We start from the raw sequence: 16,166 nt of genomic DNA, 5'->3' as shown, positions 1-16,166 counted from the left end.
GGAAAGAAATGTTACCTTGGTAGTATTTTCTAAAGTTTAAAATGGGGGAGGTAGAACATTTTATAAATTATGGAACTATGAATTCACCATAAAACAGAAGTACTTAAAAGGTTCAATTAATATTTCCCTCTACAAATTATATGTAAAGGGAAAAAGTGTTAAATGATTGGTGGGATTTTTTTCTCCCTTGTAACATTAACGTTAGGAGTTTGCAATGGCATTTGTTACAATGATTGCTTATTAAAGTTGCTTTTAAGTCTCTAAATTGATTCATTTTTTAAAATTAAATGATACTTATTCAGTGTTGCAGTCATCCAGATATTTAACCAAATTATCATATTTACTTGTATACAACATACAATGCTCAGTTAGCTGCTGGTAATTGGGATGAACCTTGAACAAGGAAATGCAGGGAGTGGGAGTGCCTGCTGAGTTAGCTGAGAGCTCCTGTGGCTTGAGAAAAGGGGCCAAGCAGTTGGGCTTCATCAGGATTGAGCCTTTAGCTGACTTGGCAGGTGCCACTGGTTGAGTCAAACTGCCTGGCCCCTCATCTCTTTGTCAGCTGTGTAAGCAGCCAGCAGTACTTGTTGTGTCAGCTGCTGGCATGATCCTGCTGGAGCCAAACTACCTTCTTGAGCGGGATGGGTCCTCAGCTGACTCAGTGGGTGCTGCTGGCTTCATTCTGCCTTTCAAAAACAAAGTATGTGTCTTTATTTGGGGGGCATGTGGCATGCAAGAAAAATATAGTGATTGTTCTGGTTCAGTAGACTATACAGAACCGTCACACTCTGGCTGCTACTGGTGCTTATTATCCTTAATACCAATCATATTGAAGGGAAAACTCAAATCCTTTCTTCTTTCCTTTTTTTTGAATCTTTTTAAGGACTCCTACTCATATGTCAGATCTACTGCCCCAGCTGTAGCTTATGACAGCAAGCAGTACTATCAACAACCGACAGCAACTGCAGCTGCAGTGGCTGCTGCTGCCCAGCCTCAGCCTTCCGTAGCCGAATCGTACTACCAGACAGGTGGGTGGCATGCTTGAAATTCCTTTTTGGTCAGTGCAAAACAGTGTGCTGCTTCGTAAGTTTATAAAAACACTTATTTGAGTATCTTAGAAGATTCCATGTTTCTTCTTACCTTTCTGGATGAATTATTATAACACTTATGCATCTGACTATGGAATTTTTTCCTACTATTTACTTAAATTCTAGGCATTCGATAAAGACATTATCTTGGAGTTTTGAAATATTATCTTATAAAATACATCCAAAGTATATTAGAGTCATAGGAAATAAAACTGGAAAGGACCTTGAGAAGTTACCTAGTCCATCTCACTGCTCCCCAATAGGACCAAATAGAGCTAAAGCACACCCTCAAATGTTTGCCTAACATGCTCTTAAAAACCTCCAATGATGGAGCTTCCACTGACTCCCTAAGTAATGTATTTTAGTGCTTAACTATGTGGTTAGATAATTTTTTCTTTAAGTCTGCCTGGAATCTGCCTTGCTGCAATTTATGTGTCACTACTTCTGTCCTCAGTGGACATGGAGAACAAATTGTTACATACTTCTCTGCAATTACCTTTTACCTTTCTGACTCAATCTTCTCTTCTTCAGATGAAATAAACAAAATTTATTTCCATCTTTCCTTTGAGGTTATATTTTCTAGACCCCTGATCATTTTTTATGTTTTCCATCAGATTTTCTCCAGTTGATCCATATCTTTCTTGAAGTGTGGGGCCCAAAACCAGACAGAGCACTCTAGCTGAGGTGTTTGAAGTGAAGTAGAAGAATTATTTCAGACATCTTAAATATGACACTGCTGTTAGTACATGCCAATGTAATAATTGCTGTTTTGCAATGTTATGGCATTGCAACTCATTCTGTATGTAATCCACTACAATTTCAAGATCCTTTCTGCAAAACTTCTGTCTGAATACTCATTCCCCATTTTGTATGTGTGCATTTGGTTATTTCTACCTCAGTGCACTGTCCATATTCAGTTGCATTCTATTTATTTCGGATCATATTTCCAGTTTGTCAAGATCCTTTTGAATTCTAATCCTGTTTTCCAAAGTGCTTACAGTCCCTCCCAGCTTGGTATCATCTGCAGCTTTAAGAAGTATGCTCTCTATTCCATTAAACAAGTAATAATGAAAATACTGACCTAGTACTTGGACTTGGAACAGACCTCTACAGAGCCCCAAAGGATCTATTCTTCTTGTTTTGCAGTGAACTGTTGTAACCCATTTCTTTGAGTACCATGTTTTTTCCCCCAGTGATTTGGGAACCTGCGTTTATCACTTTGTTATCTTCTAGGTTCTTACATTTATTTGCTCCAATATCTTTCCAGTCTGACTTGTCCGATTTTGTCCTTCATTTTTAAAGATAAACACTATGCTTGTTCTTTTCCATTCTTCAGATACTCTATCCACCCTCCAGACATTCTCATAAATAATCACCAGCATCTCTGAAATTATTTCAGCCACTTTTTGAAGTACTCAGAAGTATATTTCTTTAGGTAGAGCTGATTTGAAAACATGTAACTTTAACTAAGTACTCTCTAACTCAGTGGTTCTCAACCAGGGTGCCATGCTACTCTGGGGTACCTCAAGATTCTTTTAAGGGGGCCTTGCAATATTGGCAAACACCTATGCATAAATCACAAGATATACCCAGAGATTTCAAGTAGGAGTCCTTAGTGTCAAAACCTGTTGTGGCATTTCTGAGTTCTTTGCAACAAGAATTGCTCTGTTGTTTTTCCGTAGTTAAAAAAGAAGTGAAAGCTTAGGATTGGCATTTTCTGAGGGGTGCCTTGGGTCTAAAAAGGTTGAGAACCACTGCCCTAATCTGTTCTTTTCCTTTTCTCAGTGAGGTCTTACCTCTCTTGCTGATGCTTATTTTGTTGACTTTCTGGTCACAGTTAACATTTTTTTAGTGAATATTGAAGTATATGGACATTTTTAAAATTTGACCATGTTAGCTTTTCCTCCCAGTGAACAGTGAACTGACCTTTTATTTCATCTTTCTCTTACTACTAATACACTGTTGTAGGATGCTTTCTTGTTACTTTTTATATCATTTGCTAGTTGTCATATTTTGTGCCTTTGTCTTTCTGTTTTTTGTCTCTCTATGTCAGTGGTCCTCAACCTTTTTAGACTTGGGGCACCCCTCAGAAAATGTCAGCTCTTAGTTTTCACTCGTTTGTGGACTACAGAAAAACAGTAGAGCACTTCTCTTGCAAAGAACTCGGAAAGAGCACAACAGGTCAGAATGTTTCTACCGCTATGGATTCTTATTTGAAATCTGAGTCTATCGTATTTGCACACGTAAGCCTGCTAACATTGACTAGGCAAGCTGCAGCACCTTTGAAAGGATCTCAAGGCACCCCAGGGTGTTGCAGCACCCTGGTTGAGAATCACTGCTCTATGCTCATGCTATTCTTACTCATGCTTAGTCTTTTGACCTGCGTTTTGTACAAGTATGCCTTCAGTGTTTCAGGTCACTGATGAGCCCATGATTTAACCAGGTTGGTTTCACTACATGCCATAGCTTTTCTTGACCTTGCAATAGTTTTTCCTTGCATCCTTAATGCTGCTTCTTTAAGAGACTGCCACTTTATGCCTTTTCCCATGAGCCTTGCTTCTCAGAGCATTTTACCTCTAGTTCTTGCTGGTTTATGGAAATCAGCGTTCTTGAAATCAGTTATCTTTATGCTTGCTATTCTTCCTCCTTCCCTTTCTAAGAATCATTAACTTCTATCATTTTATGATCAGTATCATGCATGTTGCCTTTCATTTCACATTCTCAGCTAGATCCTCCCCTCCAGTTGCTGTTTTTCCCATCTTGTTGGACAGTTTGTACTGTTTAATTGCTTCTTCAAGAATATATTTTTAGGTAAAGTGCCCCCTTGCCTATAAAGTCCTGATTTTTGGATGTTTCTGTTAGTTGATCAAAAGAAGCCATATCCCGTCAGTCTTTCCATTTTTATGGTCTGTAGCAGAATACTACTGTAATACCACCTTTTTCTTGTCTCTTTTCATCTGTATTCAGAGACTTTCAACAGGTCTCCTAATACTTGGGAGAGTATATACATCCTTGCTACTTCCTTTCTGTCTACTCTTCCTGAACAGATGGTACTCTTCTATCTCAGTCATGTGCATTATCGCACAAAGTCTGTTATGCCAATTAAATCACAATTGTTGTTATATAATGAGACTTCTAGTTCCTCCTGTTCATTTCCTGTGCTGCTTGCATTAACATAACCATCTAAACTGTTTGGAAGACTGACCTACTGCTTTCCAACTTGTCCCTCTTGTACTCCTATTAAGATTATGTAATGTCCTGCTGCCCTTGCCCCGCCATATTTTTTAGGTCAGATCAGTGTGCGTTTGTTGTTGGTCCACATCAATCCTGATTTAAAACTCTCCTCAGTAAGTTAGTAAGTCTGTGACCAAAGATGCCTTTAATGTAGACATAGACAGAGAGCTAACAATTGTGTCGCTGGTAAAGGATACTAGTATAAGCTATTATGACACGGCTGTTACAGCTGCATGGTTCTGTAATGATATAAGCGTAGCAAAACCACTCCAACTTGAAGCTAAGATCAAAGTTAGGGTGATGTAGCTCCCTTGGATCTCCACAGATACAGATATAATAGTCGCAGCATATCAGCTGCTATAAGCTTCAGAGCAACAGCAGCAGCCTCTTTCCGTTTTAAGTGGCTACAAATAACTACTTACATATGAATTTAAAAATGTTCAAGTACATTGCTGAACTAAGTTCAAGTAAGCATTAGTTGGCAGTTGCAGAAAGCAATTAGACCTGGTTTGGAACAGGATTTTGAATACAGGTTTTGTTTGGTTTCTGTTTTTTCATTAAACTGTACAAATTTTGGTGTTCAGCCATTCTGACCACTGTGGGACTTAAAAAATCTTAAAACCTGCTTTAAGACCGGTGTTGGTGTCAATGAAAAATGAAAGGCAAGTTTGAGATGGCAAAAGTTGTGTAAGACTCAATAGGATGAGCAAGTAGCTTAAGAATATCCAAGAGCATGGAAAAGAGACCAGAGAATGACAGGTGTTGTTCTAAAAATAGCTTTTGTACAGTATAGAGGTACATTATTAATAGATGCCTAACTCATTATAACATATAACATTATAAACGCTCATGGTTTGAGAGCTAAATGTAGGGTCTATGCTTTGCCAGAGAGTAAGTGAAACTATGTCCATCCCTGCTTGAGGAAGGAGTAAAGTACAAGCATTAGGATCATTCCCTATAATACATCTCATAGGTTTATGGGAAGTAATATTGATGGAGAACTAAAAGGAGCAAGGCTAGTCATGGTCAGCAAACTTTTTTTTTTTAATAAGATCAAGAAAAAAATCATGCATGACTGAATCTTTGCTGCTGAGATGTCATGTCTTACACAGTGTAAAAGTAGAGAAATGACTGTTCCTATAGTTAAGTTAGTATAGGAACTGAACGTGTGTTTCGCAGGAAATAATATTCTGTGCTGTTAGTGGTTAGCTGGTGAGTGTGTAGGGTTCCAAAGGTCTTCACTTGTTGGTAGTCTTCTTTGTATGAAACATGATATTCCTGGAATTAATATACTGTGTGTGGCTTGGCTTTCACTTTCAGCAGTAGCCAAAGAACATGTAAATCTGAAAAAAAATTATCTGAAAAACACCTCTGAGTTGTTCTAAATTATTGAGCTATTAATAGGAAGCAATGATTATATCTCCATCTGTTTGTCATCATTGTAAAAAAACTTTTAAGGGTGAAATGAGTGACATGGGTGTATTTTGGGTTGTGTTCATCTTATTAAAACAATATTCTCCCTGGCAAGTATGGTTTATCTTAATTTGTTATGAGCTTAATTACTGATATATGATAAAGTGCCATCTTTTAACATTTTTGGCAGTTCGCCTATGTCAAACTTGTAAATATGTGTACAATTCTACTTTTCAATCCTAGCTCCAAAAGCAGGATATAGCCAAGGAGCTACTCAGTATACCCAAGCACAGCAAACTCGACAAGTGACAGCCATAAAACCAGCCACCCCAAGTCCAGCTACAACTACATTCTCTATATATCCAGTATCCTCCACTGTGCAACCAGTGGCAGCTGCTGCTACTGTTGTTCCATCCTATACTCAAAGTGCTACATATAGTACAACAGCAGTTACTTATTCTGGTAAGAACTTTGTATGATATGTTGTTATAGATTTTGTAATTTGTTGTGGGGGTAGGCTTTTGCTGTTCTAAATTTTGGGTGATTAAGTTTGCAAAGCAGCAAGAAACATCCAGCCAATAAGATCATTTTATTGACACATTTCAGCATAACTTTTGTGGGAAACTGCATTTTTATGTGTTTGTGTTTTGCTGTGTACATATGAAAATTGGATTTTTCAGTGCAATTTGTATAGTTCTTGATGGTGGTCCAGGAAAGAAGGGGAGCAGAAACCAGAGCTGGGGATGGAGGAGGGGAAATGCAGAGACAAATATTCAAATAAGTTCTGTCAGGTATCATCAGTTATGAAGGGTAGAAAGGGAGCACTCCAGATATATCTTGAAGATTGTGGATTGCTCCCACCTAAAGCTGCACATTGGTTGGTTAAAAAATAGAATTTTCCTCCAAACACAGCCAATTCAAGCCTTGATTCTGGGTGGGAAAAGTCCTCTTTTAGCTTTATGGCCAAGTTAGTAAACAACTGGCAAACTGTAGCTGTCTTGAATTCTTTTTTGTTTTCTGTTTAAAAAGGGATTATAAAAGACTTCCTTGAAACAGGAAGAACCTGATCAGAGGATTAAAATAGTTGATCCACTAGATGTAGAAAGTTTATAGGAAAGTGGCTCAAAAGTACTGAAGTCCAGTTTTCTTGATTTGCTCAACTTAAGTGCTAGAAATCAAGGAGTATGCAGCTAAGACATGTAGAGATCTAAGCAGGCCAGCTGTTTGTTTGTACCAGAGTACTTTAAATATCTACAATTCTAGGATTTAAATATCTACAAATCTAGGATTGTTAAAGCCTAATATTTTTTTTTTAAAAAAAAGTGTCCATTTCTTCCTTTCCATCTTGGAACTTGCACAGTTATTTGGTACCAGTTCATGAATCTGGGCTTGAAAGACTGATTACTCCAGGGACGGGCAATTATTTCGGGTGGAGGGCCACTTACCCAGTTTTGGCGAGCTTTTGAGGGCCGCGTGGGTAGCCCCATCCCTTAACATGTGCCCTGCCCCCTGGTCACCATTGTAGGGCCAATGTTCCAATGTCTTGGGACCAATGTCCCAGGGCCAGCACCAGTGGGGCCCAGAGCAGGGCGCAGGCTGGCAGGGGTCTGTGGAGCTGGGCTGGGCTGCACCAGCAGGGAGAGGGTGGAGCTGGCCTGGATCCCTAGAGCCCCTGCTGGCTGGGACCCTGTATCCGTGCAACCCTGCTCTGGGCCCTGCTGGCACTGGCCCTGGGACACAGTTGTGGGCCCCATGCCTCCGCACCTGCTCACTTCCAGCCCCCCCAGCCCCATGGTACAGGCTGGGGGCAGCGCACAGCCCTGGGGCTGTCCTGAGCAGGCACAGGCAGCCCCATGCGGGCTGCAAGTGGCTACAGCACTGGGCGGGCGAGGGGCCGCTTCCCCCCCACCCACCACACTCAGCACCACCTTGTAACCTACCCCACTGCTAGCCTGGGCCCCATGCAACTCCAGGCTTGCTTGTTGGGCCTGTGCCGTAGCAGCAGCAGCTGTGGGCCCCCCTGCTTGCCATGCCGGGCAGTGTTTGCCACCACCACCTCTGGGCTGCCCAACGCACAAGCTCCCGGTGAGCAGCAGCAAACGCTGTCTGGCACGCCAAGCGGCGGGGCTGCAGCTGCTGCTGCCGTGCGCAGCCCCAATGGGCGAGCCCGGAGCTGGCATGGGGCCCAGGCTGGCAGCGGGGCCGGGTTTCAAGCTGATGCTGAGTGCGGAGGGGAAGAGCAGCCCCTCCCCTGCCCCATGGCCGGTGCCCCATGCTGCAGGCACTCACACCCCGCTTGGGGCAACCTGTGCCTGCTCAGGACAGCCCCGCGTGGGCTGCAAGCGGCTGCAGCAGGGAGCACAGACCACTGGGTGGACAAGGGGCTGCTTTTCCCCGCACTCAGCTTTTTCTCGGGTTGCCTTTCCCTGGGCTTCTTCCCTGCCCTCCCTGCCACCTTACCTGAGGTTCCAGTGCCAAGGCTGCCACGTGGTCCCAGGCCAAAAGCCCCTGCTAGGGCTCTTGGCTGGCAGGGCCAGGCTGTTGCAGGAGCCTGCTGGGCTTCCCCTGGGTCCTACTGTCCCTGGTTCCTGTCATTTTTGACAGAAACCAAGGACAGATCAAAATTAATTTTCTAAATTTTTTAGAGGCCCCCTGGGCCGTATTTTGCCCACCCCTGGCTTATTCCCCATGTTGTTGTTGTTTTTTAATAAGATCTTTGATATGCTGCATCCGGATCCACTAAATGTGCCAGGAGCTTTAACTATTTTTAAACGGTTGTGTTGATCCCTCTAATAACAAAAGATTATAGCATACTTTAATATGTATGTCTATAAAGAAGCATGTGAGGTAAAGCATAGTGTCCCATCCGTACCAAGGATTGTTTCTGTATCGTAAGTAGTCAAGAAAAATGCTAGTTTAAGTTATGAGATGGGCCACACATCAAAGGGCATCCAAGGGATCAAGATGTCTAAATCTCAAAATACATCTTTAAGGGGAAAATTTAAATGCCATGGAGCATCCTTGGAACTAGCATGTATGACTGTTAAGCAATGTATAATTATGTAACATTTATTTTATTTTCATCTTTGAGGTACCTCTTATTCTGGCTATGAAGCTGCAGTATATTCAGCTGCATCATCCTATTATCAGCAGCAGCAGCAGCAACAGAAACAGGCAGCAGCAGCTGCTGCTGCTGCTGCTGCAACAGCTGCCTGGACAGGGACCACCTTTACTAAAAAGGCGCCATTCCAAAATAAGCAATTGAAACCAAAACAGCCTCCCAAACCACCCCAGATCCACTATTGTGATGTCTGTAAGATCAGCTGTGCTGGACCACAGGTACCTATATTACATAACATTCCTCTACACAGATGTATCATTTCACATACTTGGTAGAAGGCAATATTTATGATCAGTTGTGGATATTGAAAATTGCTTAAATAGTTCTGTCAAGAGACTAATTCAGTGAAAATGTATTGGTATGAAAAAGAATGATTGCTATTTTGAAGGTAGAAAGGTGTACAGCTCATATTTATACTCTGTGTTACATTACATCCCCCCAAAATTTAGATTTTGTGTTTGAATTGCTGTTCAGTTGACTCTGAAATTCCCTTCTTAAAACCATAGGCTCATAAACTTTGTAAGTTTAAGCCTGTAGGAAATTTCGCCTTGGAAAAATATACTATATTGTGATTTTCCTTCAAGAACACCGGTCTAATTTTGAAATAACTGGAAGGAAAACGATTAGTGTCTTCAGAGTAATGAACAAAACTGTTTAGACACCTGACACACAGCTGGCTACTTTTTGTACAGGGACCACCCTTGCTTTAAAACATTTTATTTCAGGCTGAATTTGTTTATGCGGTGCCTCCTTCTGACTTGTAGAATTCTTTAGAGTGTCTAGGACTTGGATAAGCCCGAGCCTCTCCCCACAAGATACATAACGATTTCATATTGCACAAGAAACTTGCAGATGAGCTATACCCTATTGTATTAGACCACTAGGTTTTCAGTGTTAGTATCGATTACTTTGCATTAACCAATACTTAATACCTGGGCTGTCTCTTGTCAGCTGTGAAATTCTGTATGTGCTAAGGAAAAGACCTTCATAGTCCCTGTAAGCATTGTGCATTTCTCAGTGCATGGCACACAGTAAGCCACTGTTGTGGGTAGAAAACCATTTTCCCTAGCAAAATTTAAGTGTCACCAGTCATTATGCCTTATTTATACACTATTGCATATTTTACGGTTTTTTGTCATTGTGAGACTGAGCATCATAGAGGTAACTTTCAGAGGGTGAATTTGTTTACATTTTAACTACATTTAAACAGACTTATAAAGAGCACTTGGAAGGCCAGAAACACAAAAAGAAAGAAGCAGCCTTAAAAGCATCTCAAAACACCAGCAACAGCAGCACATCTGCTCGTGGAACACAGAATCAGTTGCGCTGTGAGCTCTGTGATGTGTCTTGTACAGGAGCAGATGCATATGCTGCCCACATTCGTGGAGCCAAGCATCAGAAAGTAAGTGTTTTCTTAAGTTCTTCGGTAGCTGGATATTGATTTTTTTTTTTTTTTTAATTCCTATCTTGAAATAGATGGAGAAAGTGGAGAAAGTATGCAAAACAAATTATACAGTTCAAGTGACAGAACCAACGTTTAAAAGTCATGTTACAGCTCACGGTTAAAAGCATGTGGATGGAGAAAAGGAATAAAGGAGGGCAGCTGGTATTGGAAACAAGATGAAAAAGGCACAGAAGCACGAATAGGAAAACGTGAGATAAGATTTAGTAAAAGCATAGTACAAAGATTAGCTGGAGAATGCTGCAGGATGCTTGTTGCTCCTGGCAAGACTGCCAAAAATGATCTAAAGCAGGGATAGGCAACGTTTTTTGATCGGCGTGCCGAAAAAAACCACAGCATCTACCTGGGAAGGCGCTGGAGTGCTGGCATGCCAGACAAACAAAGTGGGGGGGCGGGAGGTACATGGGAGGATGCACCATATATTAAATAATCATAAATGTTGCCTTTGTTGTTGTGTGTTCCTTGGGAAGGAACAAGATTTGGGTCCCTTGTTGTTGTGCAGCTCCCTCCACCCCACTGCTTCCCTACCCGCATGTTGCAGTGAGAGAGAGAGAGAGGGAAAAAGAGAAATGAGAGAGGAGAGAGAGAGAAGAAGAAAGAGGGAAGGAGAGCAGAGAGAGAACCACACACACACACACACACACACACACGCGCGCACACACGTGAACAAACACAGAGAACCAGAACACACCCAGAACAGACACATGCGCGCGCGCACATCCAGAACCAGACACATGTGCACACACAGAACCAGATGCATGGGCGCACAGAGCCGGGCTGCTGGGCCACTGGACAGAGTCCAACCCAGCAATGCCCTGGGCCCACCGGAGCCCCTGTGCTTCTCCGGGGAGCCAGCTCCTGGGCTGCAGTGTGGCCAGCCGAGGCCCTGCCCATCAGCCCAACCACCTACTCCACACAGCTAAGGCCCTAAGCTGGCAGGACCATTCAAGGTATCTAAACTGTTATCCCCAGAGAGTCTGGGAGAGCACACGATGGCACATCCCCACCACAGTCCCTCCACCCTGGTGCCAAGGCAGCGGGTGTAGGAGGGCATCAAGGAGAGTCAGGTCAGTGCAGCAGGGGAGGGGAAATCTGGGCTGGAGCCAGGGGAGTCTGTCCTTGCACCCTGAAGGGACTGAGGCAGTAAGCCAAAGCCTCCTCGTGGACTTCTGTGGCATGACACCCCCGCTCCCTCCCCCCCCAGACCCTGGCACCAGGGAGCAAATCCCACCCTCACTCTAAGCTGCAATGCACAGAGGCGTGGGGGACTTGCCCATGGCCATGCAGGATGGCAGTGCCAGAGCTGGAGCCACTGGTCAGGGGTCCCAGTAGGAGACTGGAACAGCCCCAGGCTGCATCGTCCCATGAGCAGCAGCCATGTGGCTCTGCCCAGCGTCTCTGAGAGCTTGGGTCCGGAGGAGGGAAGCTGTTCCTTCCAAAGACTATGTCCAGAGACCAGATCACCTCGTATCCAGCTCCCATCACTGCCCGGTTCTTTGGAGAGGCTAGATCTGGATCTCCGGAGTACCCAAGCTGCTTAAAACCGTGCCCCTGCCCCAGCCTCATGGCTGACAGCCCAGAGGCTCTGGGACTGGAACCAACCAAATAAGCTCAGAAATAAGGTTCCTGGGCTCTGGGCAGCTGCAGCCGGGAGACTGCAGACAGTTGCGCCGGGCTCTGGAGCCCAGTCATCAGCTCTGTACCGGCATGTGCACGCACCTCAGAGCAGGTGGTGGAGGAGGGGCCTGAGGCAGCACAACCCCAGTCTCTCCCCCACTCCCATCACAGAGCTGATGACTGGGCTCCGGAGCCCTGCACAGCTGTTTGTAGCCAGCCCAGGCTCTGGACAGCTCTAGAGGGCAGGTTGCAAACAGCTGCACTAGGCTCTGTGGCTGGCAGCAGCTACCCAGATCCGGTGCTGGTCATGGCATGCCAAGCAAAATGGCCTTGCATGCCGTTGCTGATCCCTGATCTACGGTAAGCTTTTTCACTTACGGGAAAACATCTCAGAGAGATGCTTTCTCCCTGACTTCTACAAAGCACCCTGCACATTTTTGAGCACTAGAAAAATTGTGTTGAAATGGTTCTTTTTGCAGTATTTGGATTTCACATGTACTCAGTGCTCAGAGGGGCAAGATTCATGCCAGTGACTTATATGTAATAATAATACTCAGCTCTTATGTAATATTATTTCATCCATACCTCTCAAAGTCAGTCAGTAATTTTGTGCCTATTTTTCAGCTTTGGTAACTGAGGTACAAGGCAGTGATATGAAATGCCAAGATCACCAGCCAAAAGTAGATTACTCCACTGTTTTTATATCCTCCCCCATTTTTGGTTCCTTGATAGCATCCTTCACTGTTTAGGACTATGCATGTTCTTCTGGAGATTGTCAGTATTTATAAGCGATATTAATTATCTGTCAGAAAACTGAAATATATCTGTATCTTAAAGGTATCCTGTAAAGGACACTATTACATTTTTTTAAACAGATTGCCTTTGCCCTTTTTCAGCACTTCATAATATATAACAAAGGTTTGAAATACCTTGTTTTGTTTTGTTTTGTTTTTTACATTAGATACTATTAGAAATGTCAACTGGATCTCTTCCTGGTTTTGTTCAAGATTAAGGTTTTTGATGTGTATAGATTATCAAATTTTAATCTCCGAATGAAGAGACAGGTTGTTGGGACTTCAGTAAAGACATTCTTTCTCCAAAATGTTAATCTGTTATTGAAGTTAAAGCAGTTTAATAGTCTCTCCAACCAGCAGGTTTAACAAAAATAATTGTTCCATCTCAAGTTGCTTGATTGTCCAGGTTCTTGGCTCAGTAGGATGTCTATTTTTACTAATTGTCAAGCTGTGAAGTGTTTCTTGGGATAGAGGATATCTGTGTTTCTTTGCATAGATAATAATTGGGATGATTTCTGATTTTTCCCCCCATTTACAGATTATCTTTTTTAAAAAATCAGTAAATAGGCAAACAAAGCAGTTACCGTTTATTCATAAGAAGCCTATTATTTGGACAAACCAGGCAGTTATTGTTTTTTCATAAAGAGCCTTTCATTAAATTCTCCCTGTTTTTTTTTCCTTTAGGTGGTTAAGTTGCACACAAAACTGGGCAAACCCATTCCTTCAACTGAACCAAATGTTGTCACCCAGGCTACTTCTTCAGCATCCACATCTGCTTCCAAACCAGCTGCCTCCGCTTCAAATATTGCAACTAGCAGCAACACTGTGAACTCCTCCATTGCATCTTCAGCAGTGAAAATTCTTACTCCCACGACAAACACACCACTTAACACAGTATCCAACAACAAAACATCTACAGTTGCTGCTAATATTGCTGTAAAGAAAATATCTACACCGAAAATAAACTTTGTTGGCAAGTACAGAAGTCAGTCTTTATTTTGAAACCTAACCTATTATATGAATTTTAAATCTGTCTGTCTGGTTTTTAAGGACTCAAGGCTAAAAATGCTCAAGTATGTGTTTGAATTTCATGCATAGGAGCAACATTGGTTTTGAAGACTACTAGTAGTGGGAAGCATTAAGCATATATACGAGCATTTGCAGCACTGAGGGCTAAATGATCTGTGTAATGCACATATTAGATGTTCTGGACCACTTTATTTTGCTCTATGCAGTAAAAATTATTTTTATAGTCCCACAGTGGGCTAATTATGACAACACAATGTGGATTGTTTATCTGTATTTTTTTTTTTTTCTAGTCCTCAGTCTTGCTTCCTGGCAAAGCACTGAGCTGGATTTAATAAAAGTCTCAACAGTACAAAACTGCAAATTCTATTCTTCTGAGAGAGAAAAGTTGAATTGACAGGAGTTAAATATCTATGTTATTACACTGAAAAACATCACTGGTTATAGCTAAAAAATTCACTATATTACATGTTATGGTTACTAGTATTTACAAAGTGTTTCAGTCATTTTTTAAGTAATTATAAAATTACGTATTTGTAATTGTATCATCATTTTAACAATTTAAAACAATTAACAATTTGTTTTAAACTTCTTTTGATTGTTAGGTGGTAATAAACTACAAACAACAAACAAACTGGATGAAATGAAAGCTGCTGAAAATGTTAAGACCACTCCTGTTGCTACAGTACAGACACAAGAAGTTAAACCAGATGCAACATCTGAACCAGTAACACCCACAACTCTTGCTGCTTTACAGAGTGATGTTCAGCCTGTGGGCCACGACTATGTGGAAGAGGTATTAATTTGAAAATGTGTATTATTTTTCCAGTATGTATTTAATAATAAGTAAAGTTGTGGTCCTGCAAAGACTTGCACATGCTAAGAGTGAAAATTCACATGTTAAGAGTGATCACTTTGAAATGAAGGGAACTACTTGTAGTAGATAACATGAAGTGCATGCATAAAGTTTGGGTCTTATTTGGACTTTTCACTGTTTTTGGTTTGGTTTTTTATAAAGAATCAATTAAGGGTTGTTTTTTAAGACTAAACTTTAGAGGCAAAATCTTTGCATTCTTCTGTTGGTTCAGTACATGGCACAGTAGAGCCCACATGGGGTTTTTTTTTATTTATTACATGCTAAATGTGTTAGCATATTTTTAGTAGGCCTGAATTCATATTTGTGTTGAGTTGGGCTATTCAGTTCTGTTTTAAAAAAGCAAAGAGCTAATGCCACTTTATTTGCAAGGTGCGGAATGATGAAGGAAAAGTGATCCGCTTCCACTGCAAACTTTGTGAATGCAGTTTTAATGATCCTAATGCCAAGGAGATGCATCTAAAAGGAAGGCGGCACAGACTTCAGTATAAGGTTAGTACTGATACTGCATATTGCTTTAAACTTTACTGGATACTACTTTCCATACCTTGTTCAGATCATAGAATGTTTCAAGGCAAGTCTAGAGGGTAGGTTTGGAGATGTTAATCTAGTGCAGTGTAGTCTAGGTCCTTCAGCATTTGCTACAAATTAGAGGTAGTATAGCATTAGCATCAGACTCGCATTTAATATAACATTTTTCCTGAAGTTAATTATGGAAAGATATTGTGATGTCACAATATTTTAAATTAATTCTGAGCATTCTCTAGTCTTACATCGCATGTAATTTTATCTAAGTATCTTATATTCTAAACTACTAGTGTTTGACATGCTAGCAAAATATAGAGTAAATTTCCTGTGACTGGAGTGAAATGAAGAATAAAGCTAACATTGCTTTATATCTATGACACAGAAAAAAGTAAATCCAGATTTGCAAGTAGAAGTAAAACCTAGTATCAGAGCAAGAAAAATTCAAGAAGAGAAGATGAGAAAGCAAATGCAAAAAGAAGAATATTGGAGAAGACGAGAAGAAGAAGAGCGCTGGAGGATGGAAATGAGGTACGTCTAGTATGAGAATTCAGACAAGCCTTGCAATCATGATTGATTTTCTGGCATGGAGTCTGTCCTCCCTTAATTATCTTCTATTGGTTGTTCACAGAGAGGAGTCCATGCTCTTTTGTCTTTAGTTATGTTACAGTACAGCTCTTGGCATTTTGCATTCAGTTCATCTGGGGAAGTTAGGTCTCTAAAATAATTTTTTTTAGAGTAAGGATGCTTTAAACAACCATCCTTTTTACCTAATATTTGGAGCTCTCCAGTACTAGACCATGAGCTAGAGAATAATATTAATTAAATAATTTTTAGAGCAATCAAACTTTTATAGTTCAGTGTTATAGTATGCTCTTTATTCATTTGATTCAGACGCTATGAAGAGGACATGTACTGGAGGAGGATGGAAGAGGAGCAACATCATTGGGATGACCGTCGCAGAATACCTGATGGGGGATATCCTCATGGTCCTCCTGGACCTCTAGGCCTA

The 16,166-nt window shown here is 41.5% G+C and overlaps 1 protein-coding gene across 1 annotated transcript in view; it reads left to right on the top strand.

Annotated features, from left to right (window-relative positions):
* ZFR (zinc finger RNA binding protein) overlaps positions 1-16,166 on the top strand; it is a 66,160-nt gene that overhangs the window by 31,743 nt on the left and 18,251 nt on the right. Inside the window, exons 3-11 of the mRNA XM_025198460.1 lie at positions 884-1,028; positions 5,979-6,197; positions 8,827-9,074; positions 10,067-10,258; positions 13,414-13,714; positions 14,361-14,551; positions 15,002-15,121; positions 15,540-15,685; positions 16,049-16,166. The exon at positions 16,049-16,166 is cut by the window's right edge and continues 27 nt beyond it. Coding sequence (XP_025054245.1) covers positions 884-1,028; positions 5,979-6,197; positions 8,827-9,074; positions 10,067-10,258; positions 13,414-13,714; positions 14,361-14,551; positions 15,002-15,121; positions 15,540-15,685; positions 16,049-16,166 — 1,680 coding nt within the window. The remainder of the gene's footprint in view (positions 1-883; positions 1,029-5,978; positions 6,198-8,826; positions 9,075-10,066; positions 10,259-13,413; positions 13,715-14,360; positions 14,552-15,001; positions 15,122-15,539; positions 15,686-16,048) is intronic.

The sequence above is a fragment of the Alligator sinensis genome, unplaced genomic scaffold, assembly GCF_000455745.1.
Source record: "Alligator sinensis unplaced genomic scaffold, ASM45574v1 scaffold347_1, whole genome shotgun sequence".
NCBI lineage: Eukaryota > Metazoa > Chordata > Crocodylia > Alligatoridae > Alligator > Alligator sinensis.
The sequence above is the reverse complement of the archived record's forward strand: the minus strand, read 5'-3'. Positions and strand labels throughout refer to the sequence as shown.